Here is a 16635-nt window from a genome sequence, read left to right on the forward strand (position 1 = left end):
CATTAATCAACCGTTAAATAGATATTTAATTTTTCATTATTGTTTAAAATAAATGTTATTCTTGTGGTATAAATGATTAATTGTTTACAGTTTTGTTATTTACCATTATTGTTACCATCATATTTGTTATTTTACTAAGCAGTTATTTTGATCAATTCTAAATATAATAGTATAATATTATATACCCATATGTATTAATAATTTAAAACAAATATATAATTCTAATTTTTAATTTTTCAAAAATGAAAGTATTTCTTGAAATTTTGTTGTACAAAACAATTATATAATCTATTTATATTATCAAAATATTTATTAATTTTACCGTGGTAAATCGAAAAACCAGCTTTCTTGGTGATCATTGAAATGAGAGTACTGAATATACGTCATACGGACATTCTTTTATCAAATATAGTGTTAATGTAACAAAACCCAATTTTATAATGCATTCTATTCGGCAATTAATCATAAAAGGAGATTGGATTAAGCGGAAAAAGGACTAGTATATTCTTCCACTTATGCTTATGTTTATTTATTAATTGTTGCGACGGAAGTCATCAAACTTGAAAATTTAATAAAAATATTCACAATGAGCATTCTTTCTTTCTTTCTCCCGTACGTTCATATCCTTTCTCACCCGCTTTCACTCACTCTCGCACTCGTCTCTGTTACGCGCACGGCCGTAACATTCTTCGTGAGCTGATGCGCATGGTATGGGCCAATTTAACCGACGTAGAACTCGTGTCCAGCACTCGTTGGACACTTGTGTGTTGCCTGGCTATGCATGTATGAATGTGTGGTATGATGTATATGTACATTCAATTATTAATAATTATTATTAATAACAACAATAATTAATTAATACGAATAGAAAATCATGTTTCACGGCGAATGACTTGATTTCTTATTTTCATTTTTTTCTATTTTTTTTTTTTTTAAAGATTCGATGAATGTTCGTTCCAGAGTAATCGCCTTTCGTCGTCCATACATGTGAAGTATGTTTCAGCGATGTCAGTGCAATATGCAAATTCGGTTAAGCGAGGCCTTCAGTTTCGGCGAATTACTGTCTCGAAAATTATTGAAAAAATTCCGAACAGTGATTAGTCCTTGCTCAACGTCAGAGCTGCCAATGACAATACATAAAGCTGGTATATCTTCACTGTAGTCACTCTGGCATTAAAATTACAATAACAGCATGATTCCCTCATAGCAAACTGAAGTTTCATCAATTTGCCTGATTGATTGTATCGTTGATTCAGTCCAAAATAACGACCATATCATCACCGCGTACTGCTCTCTGTGGATGAGGAGGATGTAAAGGAGCTGGTAATCTACGCCACGGTTTGCGCGCTGCTCTTCGAAGTTCCACAGATGAAAGAGTTCTTCTAAGTCTTCTATAAAGTGACAATAATACCATCAAATTGTAAACTTGTGAGGTATGATATATAATATGTTATATTCTAGATGAAATTTGAAACACTAACTTTGTCTGATCCGAAGCGCGAAAATAAACATCATCAGGTGCGTCCATCCATGAAATAACTTGTTTACGTGCGTTACTTCTAGACAATGGAGGACCACCATGAGGCAAGGTATGTGGGTGGGCAGCTCTTCCATTTAGAGGTGGTGCTAGTGGAAGAACAGGAGGCGCAGTGTGTTCCAAAGTATGTTTTGGATGCAGTTGTTGAGAATGGTGAGCTCTTTTTGCAGGTGGTCCACCAGGGAGCCCTGCACTTAGGGCAATACCTATTAAAGATAAGAAAATTTATACGATATTCAAAAAATTGGAGGAAATTTCATGATGATACGGAATTATTAAACCAATGTTCCTATGAATTAAATGATAAATTATATAATTTAATGACTTTGATTATTTATTTGATGTGTACTTAGACTCGTAGGCACTGAATTAGTTTACCTTCATCCCAATCCACATCAGAGTAGAAGCCAGTAAACAGAGACCACATTCAGTACTAGGATTTAAAATTTAATCGCAAATACATTAATAAGTACATGATCCTGAAACTTACCATCTGATCCGTTGATCTCGTCAAACGGCGGTCTTGTGCGTTTCAATATTGTTTGTTGTGTTTGCATACTAGGTTGTGGCTGAGGCGGGGTTACTGGCAGCCTATCCACTTCGGATTTATTTGGCACCCTTTCGTATAAAAGGCTTCCATCTACAACCCCATCGTTATAACAATATTAAATGTTTTATGTACATGTTATGAATAAAAGTTATACTTATCAATTCATTACGTACCTGGTGCTTTTGGTGGTTTAGGAAAAGAAACGCGATCAGGTTCTTTTCGTTGTGCTGGTGCCGTAAGAGCTAACCAATCCCAATCTCCAGGTTGTCGTGGGGCCGGATGATCGCCTAAACGTGTCGCTATATCGGTTACACGTGGACGAGGTCGAGGTCGCACAGCGCGTGCTAAAATACGTAACTCTGCAGGACTTTTTGATGTTAATTGAGGGGAGGCGCAAAGATGTCGCAGTGGTGCTGCATTTACAGGTTGATGAGGTGCTCGTGCTGCATGGCGTGTACGTAATTGTGCTGCACACAGTCTTCGTGCAGCTCGCGCCAGAGCTGAAGTACGTAAATAAAATGCAGAACGAGTTTTCATCACAGGTCTAGGAGATCCACCGCCACCACCTCCACTTGCTCCACTTCCACGTAAATCAACGCCATGAGCACTTGCATAATGACGACTCAGATGTGCTTTGAGCTTGAATTCTTTACCACAAGAAGGAATGCTACAACGATGCGGTCTATGAGCACCGCCAATTCCTTTACTTTCTTCGTCTGAGCCTGTACCACCTCTTTTTCTTTCCAAATCAACATCGTCGATACGTGATGGAACCTAAAGATCCCATGAAAAAAGAATAAATATAAATTATAAAATAGATATACTTTTTTACTAATTAGAAAACGTATCTAATTTAAATGTACCTTAAGACCACCATATTTCTTCCAGTACGTCCAACAGGATTGACACAGGCGACACTGCATATGTGATGGACCCCAAGCATACCATTGTGGGCTTTGCATAACTTGACAACTTTCACACGGCTTACCACTAACCCCGACCATTAATATTCCGGTATTATCAGTCGTCATATTACCATTGCTATTACCATTGAGAACACTAGTTGGTTTTCCATTACTGTTACTATTACTATTACCAAGAGGTACAATTGTTGCTGCAGAAGGAGCAGTTGTAGATGGTGTTGTCTTATTATAATTTGGTATATAAACCTGTTTCAATTTACTTTCAGCTTCTACAGCTTTTACCCTCTTTTGTTGTACATATCTGTCCGTTGTCTTCCACATATAATAATATTCGATAACATTCTTTAATGTTTTCCATGGTAACTAAAATACAATATTCATTCAAATAAATCATCAATAAGAGAAAATTGAAATTTAGTTTTTAGATGTATTACTATGTACACTTACAAAGTCTTGACGAATATCAGCAAAATCTTTCCCATATTTATCAAGGGCTTCTTCAAAAAGATTTGCTTCAGATGCACTCCATTCTTCCATTTCGTCTCTGCATAATACTGGACCAGTACTAGGCACCAAAGACGACATTGCTTTTGCAACATCATAATTGTGCCGATGCAAAGTATCCATTGCATGAAACTATAAATATAAACAGAAATAAATAAAAATCTTTCACTTGTAAAAGAATGTAATTTATATTGAAATGACGGTGATATAATGATATTTACAAGAGTAATGTCTCTTGATGCAGCTGCTGCAGACATATGTAAAGAGGGCTGCTTAACTGAAGATGAACAGTCTAAAGCTCTTGCGAATGTGCCTACGGATCTACTGACAACGAGGAATTGATCAATTTGACGGTCTGTTAGCGAATGTCGTGGTGTCCAAACCAAAGTTTCTAAATCCTGCAACCTACGAGGATCCGATTCCCTTTCAGCAGGTGTGAGCGGAGATGGCGCTATACCATCAGCTTGATATCTACTGCCTACTCTAATTTCGCCTGTAATATTATATGTTTATTAAAATTAAAATATACAGAGAAAAGAATATAATATGAGTGATTGTATTATTGAATATTTTTTTTATGTAAATAAATACCTTTGTCAGCAAGTAAAGTGCGCTGAGCAGGATCAAATACTAAGCAATAAAAGAAAGAATCTTCTTTGTTCAAATAGCTTAGTAAAGATTCTGTTTCATTTAACAAAGTTACACAGCATTTGCCTCTTATATGTGTTGCCGGCATTGTTTCCACCTGACGCGATAGAAATAGTTCTCTGTGCTTCATTTGATGACGTTGTTTAGAACTTAATTCTGTAACTCCTCCAGCACCTACTACATTTTCTTCCATCCCTGCATACGAACAATTTAAATAAAATTATATTTTATTACCATTATTTTTAAATTGATGTTAGAAAAAGCATAAATAAAAAAAGTACTTCACTTGAATGTGAAGAAAATAAAGAAACTGAAAACATTTAATATTTGACAAATTTTTGACAATTTCATTATTTTATATGTAACATAATAATAATAGAAATTTAAAACTCAAAATGGAAATACTTATAACTTTAATTAAATATTTTAGTATAAATCTTTTGTACTAATAAACACTGATATTCTTCTGAGATAAGTATTTTCCCTAAAGGCCAGTAAACTTGTTCATGCAGTTTTAGCCTGTCATACTTTTTCTTTGATTTAATATACAGAAATTAAATGTAAATGAAACGCAGGAATGTGGCAGAATCAATCAAAACTTACAACACTGAACTAAAAATATGAGCAAGAGCGGGCAACAAAAAAAAGGAAATGGAAACAATCTTAAGTGATATATTATCTATCATAACAAAAATGAAATTAATTCTCTAAGGAATGTAAATTGTTTAAAGAAGCCTCAGATTACTAAAGAAATATCATTTTATGCGGCGGGATTTTTTAAAATGGTAAGATGATTGATTTGGATGGAGTTGTTTGAATAAGTATGACCAGAAATGAAATAGATCATTACAATGATCCTTTGAGAACAAAATCTACAGAAAATGATAGAAATTATAAGGAACAATGAAAATGATTATGATAGTATATTATTACGGAATGTATGGGTTTATAAAGATTCACATTTATTGAAAAACAAGTAAACCCCTACTTACATAACTTCAAAGAAGAGGTTATAGTTAAACCCAATTTATTGTTTCTTTGGCCTTACAGTGAATTTATCCTAGGCTTTTGGCATTCACCAAGATTACAAAGATGTTTATAAATCCCGCCGCTAGTCATTAGCCTTATATCATCACTGGCTTCTATATGAGACTAATGAGACAATCAAAAGGTGCACATTATAGGGTACTTACTCATGAATCCCTGTACAATAACCCATACTTTTAATGTGATCAAATAATTTAAAGAATGCAAGAAAAAGGCTCACTGTCTTCAAAGCTACAATATTTAATACCGATTTCTATTTGTTTCATATACATTTGCATGCAATGTTTATGAAAAAGTTAAATTAATCATTTAGTAACATATATTGATAACTGAAGCAAATATTCTATTATTTTTAACATTAAATGGATTAAATTTTAATATCTACATATTTTTATCAAAATGGTACATATACATTACTAAGATTCATTTGTAAGGAGCACCTTTTAATTGACTGCTCACTCACCATGAGGCTCTTGAGCCTCTGATAGTGGGGCCTTCAGCCAGCCCCCCTTCCCGCCCCCTTTGTTCATCACTTTGGGCCCAATCCCATCTTTACTAGTCATTTCCTTAGTAGTATCTGGATTCTCCAGTTTCTGACTCTGCGTGCTTGCAGGGGAATCTGACCTCTGCTGCTCCGCGCTTGCCACTGCAATTTGTATCATAAAACCCACTCTACTATTTCTCATTTTTATTGTATTGCATTCTTTCTTTAATACAACTTTAATACATGCTGTTGTATTTTATAATTAAAAAGATTCAAAACTGTAGATGTATAACATTTCTCAAACCATTGACCAATAATTCTATTAATTATTATTTTTGATTATGTAATGATATAAAAAACAATTTTGATTCTGTCAACCAATTCCAGTCGCGTTTCTATTTACAACTGTATTGTACTTTTATGGTTCAAATGTAGAGTACTTATGCTACTGGCAACAACCTTTTATGTTAATTATTTAAGAACATTACATACTTATGTAGATAATATTCATACATATAAATTGTTTTAGATATTTATTCATTTTCTTGTTTATGTATTTATATTATATTAAAACATGTATTCATATAATTTAAGATAAACATGAAAAAGAACATAGAGCATACCATATTATACAAAGAAAAAGGAAATTCATGTATTTCTTTTCTAAATATTTTCGTTTTCTATAACATTAAATTCTCTAGCATTTTCCCCTAAAACTAATTATTTTATAATTTATATAGAATTATGACTTTGGCAAAATAGTATTTATTATAATAATAGTTGTACATTATTCACAAAAAAAAACTTTTCAAGAAAATATTAAATAAATATTTAAAAATCCCCTCAACTTTTAACCGTTATAAAATATATTAAAAAACATTCTCTTGTCGGTACAATATTACAGGAAATATTGGTAGAGAGCACTGGTAAAATCTCGATCAATTTCTCAAATCTTCAAGAACCTCAAGATTCTTTTCAATTTCGAATCACCAATTGAATTTTCATTATTAATGGAAAAGGGTAAAAAAAAAAAATCAGTAAAAACATCCGATCCCTAGAGTACGTCCTTGCTGTAACCCTTTCATACGTTCAACGCATAAAAATATCGACTCTGGACAAGACAAAGGTTCGTATATTTTTTTCGTGAAATTCGAGGTACAGAAGAGCAAAGTACAGAAATGGTAGAGGAAGGGGGGAACCCGATTCGAAGCAAATACCGGCGGACGAACATAGAGCCACAAGCAGAGAGAAACAGAATGAGAGTGTACATTCGCGTATACACACGTGCGCGTGCATGCATGTATGCATCAATCCATCCATATATACATGCATGCATACATACATATAAGCATGCACGCGCGCGCGCACGCCCACACACACAGAGACAGAGAGAGAGAGAATAAAAGAAGAGAAGGGAGGGAAAGAGAAGCGGGGTAGAGTAAATGCTTAAAACGAAGATGGCTAGTGGGCCCCATACCATTTTCGCCCAGGCACACACGCGTGTGTGCGTTTCTGTTTTCTCTCTGCCCGTTATTCGTATATGACTATGTGCCCGGTTTATCGTGTACGTTCTATCGGTGTCTTACGAGTCTGTGTCAGAGTACACGTAACACACATACCCGACCAACCCCTGCGTCAGTCATTCATTTAGTTCAGGGTGGCGGGAGGAAAGGTGGGGTGGTATGAGGGACTCGGGTGAGAGGTAGAAAGAGGTGGAGGAGGTAGTGGGCTAGCGGGTGCACCACCCCCAACCCACCCCCTGCAGATCGATACAACCCCCATTCCACCCCTCTGCCACCCCCCAACTTTACTTATTATACATTCCCACCCCCAAATCCCCGCGTCTCATTATCTTTGCCACTGCAAAGGAAAAATCGAGAAAGGTTCAGAGTACACACACATGCGCGCTCCCACGCACGCACATACACATATAGGTACATGCGCGCGCGCGCGCGTGAACGCACTACACGACGCGTATATACATAAATGTATATGTTGAGATACGTAAAACCGAGCGAACTTTTTACTGAGAGGTGCGTTATTTTTCTGTATATGATAGAACATATTGAAGTGTGTCGCCTTTCACGCGAATGCATGTTATCCTGGTACCGAGGTCTTTGAACTTCTATTCGGAAGATATAGATATATTACAACGTTGCAAATAGAACAAAAATTGACAAATTTTTCATCTTAATTCGAACTGCAACATCTAACATTTTTGAAGAGAGAATACTCATTGTTTGTGATTTCGTTTAGATTATCTTAAACAACTTAGATTTAAGCTTATGAAAAATAGCTTACAGGAACAGTCAGAAATGTATTTTGTAAACAGTAACGGTTGCATGCCATATTTTTCTCGCACGGTTACTTTTCAAATTTTCGATCGCTAATTGCAGTATGTGTATACATAATTCGAAGCAACGATACCGGTCAAGTTTATAGAAAGTTTCGATACGAAAATGAGCTTTTGCGCTATACGAGAGGAACGATTCAGGTTTCTTCATCTGCGGATGACTATCGATTTGTGCGGTAGCGAGAAGCAACATAAATGACATTACTCTCGTTTGTTCAATATATTAATATCACTATTCAATCATTTAAACATTACTAATTAATTTAGATAAGTGTCAAAGGTTTTATAAATTTGTCATAATGTAATGGAATTTTTAGTATAAATTACTTTAAAAATATGTAGATCTAAAAAAAACCATTTGAAATAAACTTTCTTCAATATTTGTTCATTATTAAAATAGATAATAATCAAATGCTAAGATACTTTTAGTAAAAGATTGAATGATTGTAATATTTTACAAATAAAGTATGAGAACCATAGTTTGTGGAACAATATAAATTTCACTTACATTGATGTTTATCTGCAAGCATGATTAATGTAGGAGGTAAATCCCTCCGCCTGAAGAAGCACATGACTTTTGCTTCAACATTTCCACTTGCAGTCTAAAATAACAAATTATATACATTTGAGAACTAAACCCAAGAACATTAATAAATAAATTCTATAAATAGTGTATAAAGACATAAACCATGATATAATGTATAATAGTACATCTAGTTCAATAAGGCCTAAATTTAAGATCATGCAATGCAGAATTTTCATTTATATTAAGTCCAAGAAACCATGGATGTATACATTTCCGATGATCTAATAGGAATCTGTAGTTATTGACAAAAATATTACTCCTTACCTTATTTAATTCTTCTATCCTTCTAATCTGATAGGGAGATGTGGAAGATGTTTCAAAATATACGTAATCTACAAATTAAAAGAAGAACAGTCTACTTAATACATTTTCAAAAGTTAGTATGTATATAAATTTAATTAATCATACTTTCGATGCATTGTACCAATAATATCAATAAGTGAATATACGTGTGTGTGTGCGTGCACGCGCGCGACAGTATATTTATAATTCTAGAGGAAAATTTGATTACTATAAATAAGTATTATTCCTTTGATACAATGTTTCAATGTGACGTATTACACACACACACACACACACACACACACACACACACACACACACACACACACACACACAACGTATTATACACACGCAGTGAGTGTGTGTGTGTGCGCGCGCGTAATATATAAAAGGTCTCATACGAATATGTAAATAATGATATCTCTACACGAGAGATACATACAATATAAGAGGAAAAATATTGGAAAAAATTTTATAAACCACGTACTGAAAATTCGCAAGTATTGCAAAATAAAAATACAACATTATTATTGACTAATAATAAAAAAGAGAACAGCAAAATGTACAAATCGTAAATTCTTTCTAAACTTTCCACTTTGCATCATACAGGCAACGCTGCATTACTCGATGTTCATTTTGTTGTCTGTGTAACATTGAAGAAACAAAAATATCATTTTATATAAATTAATGATTTTATAGACCATTGGCGCGAAAAATTGTACACGAAAATCGGAAGGATTGCTTGAGGTGGAAAAAAAAAATAGAGTCAAATATTCGAATATTGAATTTTAATCATCGGGATTTATCATGTAAAAAATTAGCATGACCTGGACGAAGGGCAAGAGAGTGGGTAAGAGGGAGTAGAAGGAAAGCAGATGTACGTACGTATAGGACGCTATAAGAGAGAGCGGGGAAGAAGATGGGAGATCCAGATGAAGAGAGGAAAGTTGAGGGGCCGAGCGCGGGTAAAACGTAGATACAAGGGACGCCATCGCGATCACCATTTGCAAACATTAATTTCTCGGGTTAATTAAAGCTGCGCTCGAGACTCGACGCGTGGCCATCAGCCGGCGGAATGTGTACGGTTACTTTACCTCCCACCCGGTACATGTTGGCCGTCATGTTGCTGGCGTCCTGTGTGGCCCCGAGAGCGAAATTAGCGTTCTCGTGGTTACCGTGGTTCTCGTGGTATTCGGCCGGCATCGGCATGAAGGCTTTTCGTCCTCCAACTACGCGAATGTATTAGCCGACACTTCCCACTTGTCCACGGAGTCAACACTTCGCGGTGTCACTCCATCGTGTTTGTTTGTCCCTCGATCGACTAAAAAAAAAGATCGCGCTGGCTATCCTATATCGTGTTTGCACCGACTCGTTCCCGCCTATAATGTGACACTGAACAATCCTCGTGAATGTAGACAAGCGCGTGAAAATCCAACACTTGATTCAGCTCACGTGTTCGTTACCGTGACGAACATCGTCAGTGGCCGTTGCACCGTTCATACGGGAACACCGCCATTTTCATTTTGCCGAGCGGGCTACATATACGACCAGGCAAAACTGCCTGCTCCCCTCTACCGGAGCTGGGTTCACTCGGATTCCTCCAAACCCGCGTGCATTCGAAACTCCACTGAGACATACGATCTTAAACTTTACGCGGTTGTTCGTTCCTTTCAGCCGACTGCGAAAACCTACTTTTCCGAATTTTCGGTAGAAAACGCGCGATCGGGACGTTACAACCCGGTCAACGAATACCACAAAACAAGGCCACGGATCGGATACTACCAAGACCCGACGATTGCGCGGTCTCGAGAGCGTCTGCGTTACCCTATTGAAAAGTGGGGGGTAGTCAGACGGTAGAGCCAATTTTTCAGCGCACTCGCAAATTCAACCGCGAAATTTAAATTCTTTATATTTTTTTACAAATGTATCGTAATAACTTATCCATAGGGTATTACACTACACAATACAGGAAAAACTGTTAAAATTTGTATTGCAAATATTATAGATTGTATACCTTGATTATTATTTTATTAAATAAATATAAATTTACTGCAAATTTAAATGTATTTACAATGAGAGACAATAAATGAACATCTTTTGTGTAGTATATGAAATATTTATATATTTACGAAATTAGTCTTTCTATACAATTGCTTGCGCACAGTCACATATTTCATCTGTTTCAATTAATAAAAAAAGTGTACGTAAATGAATAATTAAAATTACTCACTAGTTTGTAGAGCCTGTGTGAGCTTGCCTTTCGCGTAAAATGTTTGGTAATGCGCCTGACTAATAATAAATAGTGACGAATATGTCGATTTGATGCAAATATGTAACGCAAAGTTATATTCATATGTACATAGTAATAGTAGTAATAGTAGTAGTAATAGTAATACATATCCATGAAAATGTTCATAATTTAGTTTTTTGCAATTTAGACAATCATTTAAGGCACACCCCACGGTCTTTACCAAGCAATTTTGTTTTGTTCATTAATATTATATAAATAAATGTATACTGTTGTGGATGCTATTAACCTAGATTTATTATCATATTACTATTCGTAGGAATAATTATTTATACTAAATATAGGTAATAATCTGTTCTGTACATAATTCTATGTCTTTCTTATGAATCTTTCAAAGTGGATAGTCGTATCATTTATTAATGATAATAATGATAGTAACATTAATAAGAATAACAAGATAATGCATAAATGAGATGCATAAGATCAGAGCATGCTCCTTTTTCTTTCATTGTGTTATCCGAATCATGAGTAGTAAAAATAATTGAAATATAAAACAAATTCAACAATCTTAAAATGTAAACACATTCATGTGTTTTGAACAGTCGAATTATGAAACTTTTCTTCTTATAATTGGACAAAAGCAGTGAGCATGTCTAAGGTAAAGAATTATGTAATACATACATAGTATTAATTACATTAAAATTGTATAATACTACTCATGATTTAATTTAATATTAATATAAAATACCTATGCCAACTCTTGACAGTTTATGCATTTGTATGTACAAGTATAGCATCCAGACTTTGTTCCTCTGGTTGCATATTTCTACTTACTATGATACTATTGTTTATGGATAAAAAAATACTAATATATCGCATTGTCGTTGCACGGGCAGTGTTTGCGCAGTTTTGTCCATTAATAAGGCACCAGCTTTTAGGATCCTGAGATTCAACCCGCATGCTTTGACAGATTTAGAGGCATATCTATGAATAAAGCAGAGTATTGTAAATTAGTGCTGTTTTCAATATTTAATAAAACAAGAATGTTTTTGAACATCTACCTGAAGGAGGTGTGAGAGTTTGTTCCCTGTAGTCTTTGTAATGATGAACTGGAGGAGATGGAGGATGAGGTGGTGGTGGTGCATACAATGGCATAGGAGGTGGATAATGGACGGGTGATGGATAATGCATCCATAAGGGTGCTCTATATGGTCCAGGAGGTAACATTGGTACACCATAAAGTGGATGCTGAAGAGGTGTATTTGTAGTACCAATGTATGGATCCACTCGTACCCTTGGATACGAGTTACTTGATGAGTATTTCACAGTTTGTCTGTCATCTGGCTTCAATAAATTTCTCAAAAAGCCTTGCTCATGACTTGGTTTATCTTCTCCCAAGATACTTGTTATACTGTATGATGATAATTGTTTTGGCGAAGGAGTTGGAGCACTTGTTGTACAAACAGGCTGTGGTGTTGCACGTCTTTTGGATGCCTGGTCTTCTAATGATACTCTTTCCAATTCACGCAAAATGCGTTTGCGCGGTGAAACAACATTAGGATCTAGAAGGCGTGCTAATTTGTCGATGATTAAATTTAAACCCTTTCCCGTTGATGTACCATTCGTTTTGCGTATTGGCTTAGCATAATTTGTTACTGATTCTGGAACAAGTAGGTGTAAAGTTGGATCTAATGGACGTCTACGTTTTCTTGCAATTAAGCGAGGATGTGTGCACAGACGATTTCTTGGATTTCTATAATAGTAAAAATTAAACTCTGTGGATATCCTACGTCTTGGATTTGCTTGTTTCCAACAATGATCTCTTTGCCAAGGACTTGACTGAACTGATGAATTATCATCAGAGACTGCAAATATAAAAAGACATTAAGATTACCAAATTACAATAAAAATATTATTTTTTAACTTACCACTTAGAGAAGTAGAACTCTCCTGCCTATTTGGAGTTGTGCTAGCAGGTGGCCAAAAGGTTTTCTTTGGAACTGGAAACCATGTAGTTCTTTCTCCATCTCTACGATGGGATAGCTCCAAAATAAATTTTCCATCTTTAAAAAATTTTAACCGTCCACCAGGCGTTGGAAGCAAATTGCTGTCAATACGTGTTTCCGAATGATGAGTTGGCTGGGGACTTGAATTTTTACCATTTGCCTTGGTAAGGGTTGAATGCAATGTAGGAGGATCACGTGAGCACATTTCTGTTGTGCCCCTCACGTGACCTGCGTGAGCATGACATTCTGCTGACTTCTCACGCATGCTGACACTTTATCGATATCCATTTTCCTCCGCTTGACCTTTCATACTTTAGCCTCTTAATGTCAATTATAGAAAAGAGGCAGAACTTCTTAACGTCCTTCTCTTAAAGCTGTGAACGATAATTGGTAGAGACTTGTTAAAGTACTCTCACTTTACAATTTAGAGAAAACATCTTTTATAAAAGAATTCAACAAAACTGAAGATATATTACACAACCAAACAACAAGTTGGTTGTATGAAAGAAATTTTTCGACAATAGTGTCAAAATTAGCAGATTATGTAGGTTCCTTTTAGGATCAACAAAGTTGATAACAATGTAGAAACACAATCATATTGGTTTCATTTGTATAAAACTGTCAAATTGACATTAGTCAAAAATTGACAGTGAAGAGCAGCGTTGCTCTGAAATTTAACTAATATTTTTTCTTATGTCCAAAAAGAATTGTTTGGAGAATGTGCCAATTAATATATATCAATTGAACGGAATAAAATTAAATCAGAAAGGGCACTATCATTGGTTTGTCAGCAACATTTTGTTCAAAATTCCAAAAGGAATTTGATATACATGAGTGGCAGTCGCTAGACACCCACCCACCCACGCACTGCCGCCTTCTGCGACGACTTCTATTCCATCTCGAAGAAGCGGCTCATCACGTTAATAGATGTCTTCGAAGCCAACCGCGTTATATTTTCTGCGAATTATTGTAACTGGTGTGTAACTTGGCTTTCTAAGCGCGAGATATTCACGGACCAAACACGGGACGGGCACTCTATAGTGGAAAACACGGTTCGGCCGACACATGTGTTTCACTTCACCCACGAAAGGTTTACGTGTCCACGGCAATTGAGCTTATTCGTTCGACGACCCTTTAGAACGTGCGTCCACCATCGTTTTCCTCGTGATTTTCGATGTTCGGATGTGAAAAAAAAACAAGAATTTCTCGCCTTCGTGTATCCTTCTCGTCGACAACACTGTGGCGGTTCGCGGTCCGCACGTTCCTCCGTTTCTCGGTCCAACTCCCACGATCAGTCTGCAACACTTCCTTCAAAGCACCGAGTTACGTTGAATCTATCATATGCCCAACATTTAGAAAATAGTATCAGATTGAATTTCATTTTCGATCGACAATTTAAATGTCTTAATCGACTCGCAATTTATAAATCATAACAACCTATTCTTATCAAATGATTGCTAGTTTCGGTTATAATCATTTCTACTACAATACACAAGTGAATTTGTAATTCCTGAAATTCATTCATCTCGTTGTCGTTTGTATTTTGTTCACTTATGATAGACCAATCAGATTCGTGTCTTTTGGCACGAATGAAGTTTGGCGCGCAATATTTTTGATCGCCGGTCTACTGTTCATGAAAGATATTTGTAAATTGCAATTTATGTTTGCGAAGATTCCACGCAAAGATTTTCGATGCAACTTTTGGAAGAATACAAGGAACTTATTGAGCGCGATGCAGCCGATATTTCTTATTTGTGGAAACTTGTACAAACATTTCTTTACTTTCTGTGCGCTATCAGCGGTTACGTTTGCAGTATTTTATTTTACTTGATATGGGTATAATAATAATAATTCTGTTTCGTCTCAATATTCTAAACACCAATTCAATTTTTTATTATAAAATTTTAAGGAACAAATTTTTAATGGTAATTGTCCACTTTGGGCAAAATCTGCTATGATGTTGGAACTAGAATTAGATGATACAGTTAATAAGTACTTAAGAAATTCAAATTATACAGAATGGTGGAACTATGTTACCACCAGTTATGATTACAGAAATAAATGCATCATATACTTTATAACATGTTTTTTATCTTGCATATTTGGAACAATATGGCTCATTTTATTTCTCATATGTGGAAAAGGTGGATACGATATAGCGATGCAAGTAATTATAATTTTTGTTCTTGATTGTCAATAAAAATTTAAAACCATGGATATTATGTTAATGCATAGATATCAAGCACCATGGAGAATTATTCCTTTTGCAATGTTTTTCAATTTAATATTTGCTATAATAACAACATATGTTACTGCTGACTTGGAAAAAGGATATGAAGAATTTACTAAGGATGTAAAAAATATTTTCTTAAAAATAAGCAGCATTTATGAAATACCAAAGAATATAAGGTGTGAAACATCAGTTATTACATTTTATAAATATTTTTCTAATTAAAATCTATTTACAGCGAATGTGAAATTGTACATAGATATGTAGACATGTATAACTTTCAAGAATATAACATGTGTAAAATGCTTATTTGGCTGCAGGTTTCTTTTTTACAAATATTTAATAATTTTACTTTTTTAATAAGGTCAAGTATTAAATTATTTATTAAACACTTTTAAGATTTTTTCAGGTATAATGATGTGGAGTTGGATTGTAGGATTACTGGTACTAATTCTCAGAATAATAATAATTAATGACTTCAGAATTCTACAAGTCAGGATCTATGAAGTTCCAAATAACTATGTCTTAAATAAAACTGAAAATAATCAAACAGAAATACATAACAAGAACCAAAATGAAAAGACAGACTAGTTAATTCACTACTTTCATAAATTTGAAAAATGTAAATATTGTATTATTGTGAAACAAAAGAAAAATCTTCACAATTATGTACTTATAACATGAATTTATTACAAACATAATAATTATCGTAAATTTATGTTAACTTTAATAGAAACAATCAAATTATTGCTGATATAAAGAATGTTACAAATATGTTAAAGTTATTATCAATTCATTAGAATATGTTACAAACCACTTATTTTAATATCATATACATATGTAAATTTACTCTTATGTAAATTTATTTGTTCAATTTCATAAGTTGAATTAAAAGGTACAGATGCAGAGTTAATTACTTACTAATATTACCAGAATTGTGTTAACATATATATTTCAATAATGCAATATCTCTGTGTAGACATTTCAGATATTCTTCATTAATAAAAATTTTAATTTGTACATAAACTTTATAGGATTACTAAACAAGTTTTTACTTTAGTATATTAAAATTTTATTTACAATCAAAATAAGTATAACCTCATTGTATAAATCAATATATTTTGCATTATTAACGTTCTATCTTAAAAAATAAAAAGAAATATGATGTACATAAATTTTATAATTAGTCACATATTTCTATACCACAATTTATGTATTTTCTATAATTCGTTTTTCT

General features: G+C 34.3%; 3 protein-coding genes across 5 annotated transcripts; 1 reads left to right on the plus strand and 2 right to left on the minus strand.

Annotated features, from left to right (window-relative positions):
- Positions 1–504: 504 nt before the first annotated feature.
- Positions 505–10696, minus strand: Mta1-like (metastasis associated 1-like). 3 transcript variants are annotated; one of them, XM_076309518.1, is made up of 14 exons: positions 10367–10696; positions 10009–10235; positions 8897–8964; positions 8555–8648; positions 5673–5855; positions 4106–4357; positions 3736–4007; positions 3458–3646; positions 2951–3373; positions 2261–2861; positions 2027–2177; positions 1916–1944; positions 1482–1743; positions 505–1391 (listed from the first exon to the last, which is right to left on the minus strand). In XM_076309518.1, the coding sequence occupies exons 2-14, from the start codon at positions 10121–10123 to the stop codon at positions 1253–1255; spliced, it is 2778 nt and encodes a 925-aa protein (XP_076165633.1). In that variant the 5' UTR covers positions 10124–10235; positions 10367–10696; the 3' UTR covers positions 505–1252. The 3 variants fall into 3 exon arrangements, with proteins under 3 accessions (XP_076165633.1, XP_076165635.1, XP_076165634.1); XM_076309520.1 differs by lacking the exon at positions 5673–5855 and having other exon boundaries at positions 10009–10696; XM_076309519.1 differs by lacking the exon at positions 1916–1944 and having other exon boundaries at positions 2028–2177; positions 10009–10696.
- Positions 10697–11016: 320 nt separating this feature from the next.
- H (transcriptional corepressor hairless) lies at positions 11017–14453 on the minus strand. Its single transcript, XM_076309051.1, has 4 exons — positions 14025–14453; positions 13091–13542; positions 12224–13027; positions 11017–12146 (listed from the first exon to the last, which is right to left on the minus strand). The coding sequence occupies exons 2-4, from the start codon at positions 13431–13433 to the stop codon at positions 12112–12114; spliced, it is 1182 nt and encodes a 393-aa protein (XP_076165166.1). The 5' UTR covers positions 13434–13542; positions 14025–14453; the 3' UTR covers positions 11017–12111.
- LOC143146152 (uncharacterized) lies at positions 14439–16458 on the plus strand. Its single transcript, XM_076310164.1, is given in 8 exon segments — positions 14439–14663; positions 14841–15004; positions 15078–15331; positions 15404–15577; positions 15637–15763; positions 15765–15988; positions 16181–16238; positions 16378–16458. Coding segments are annotated over 7 exon segments (1062 nt in total). The 5' UTR covers positions 14439–14663; positions 14841–14860.
- The last annotated feature ends 177 nt before the right edge of the window (positions 16459–16635 follow it).

Source organism: Ptiloglossa arizonensis, chromosome 4, assembly GCF_051014685.1.
Source record: "Ptiloglossa arizonensis isolate GNS036 chromosome 4, iyPtiAriz1_principal, whole genome shotgun sequence".
In the NCBI taxonomy this organism is placed as follows: domain Eukaryota; kingdom Metazoa; phylum Arthropoda; class Insecta; order Hymenoptera; family Colletidae; genus Ptiloglossa; species Ptiloglossa arizonensis.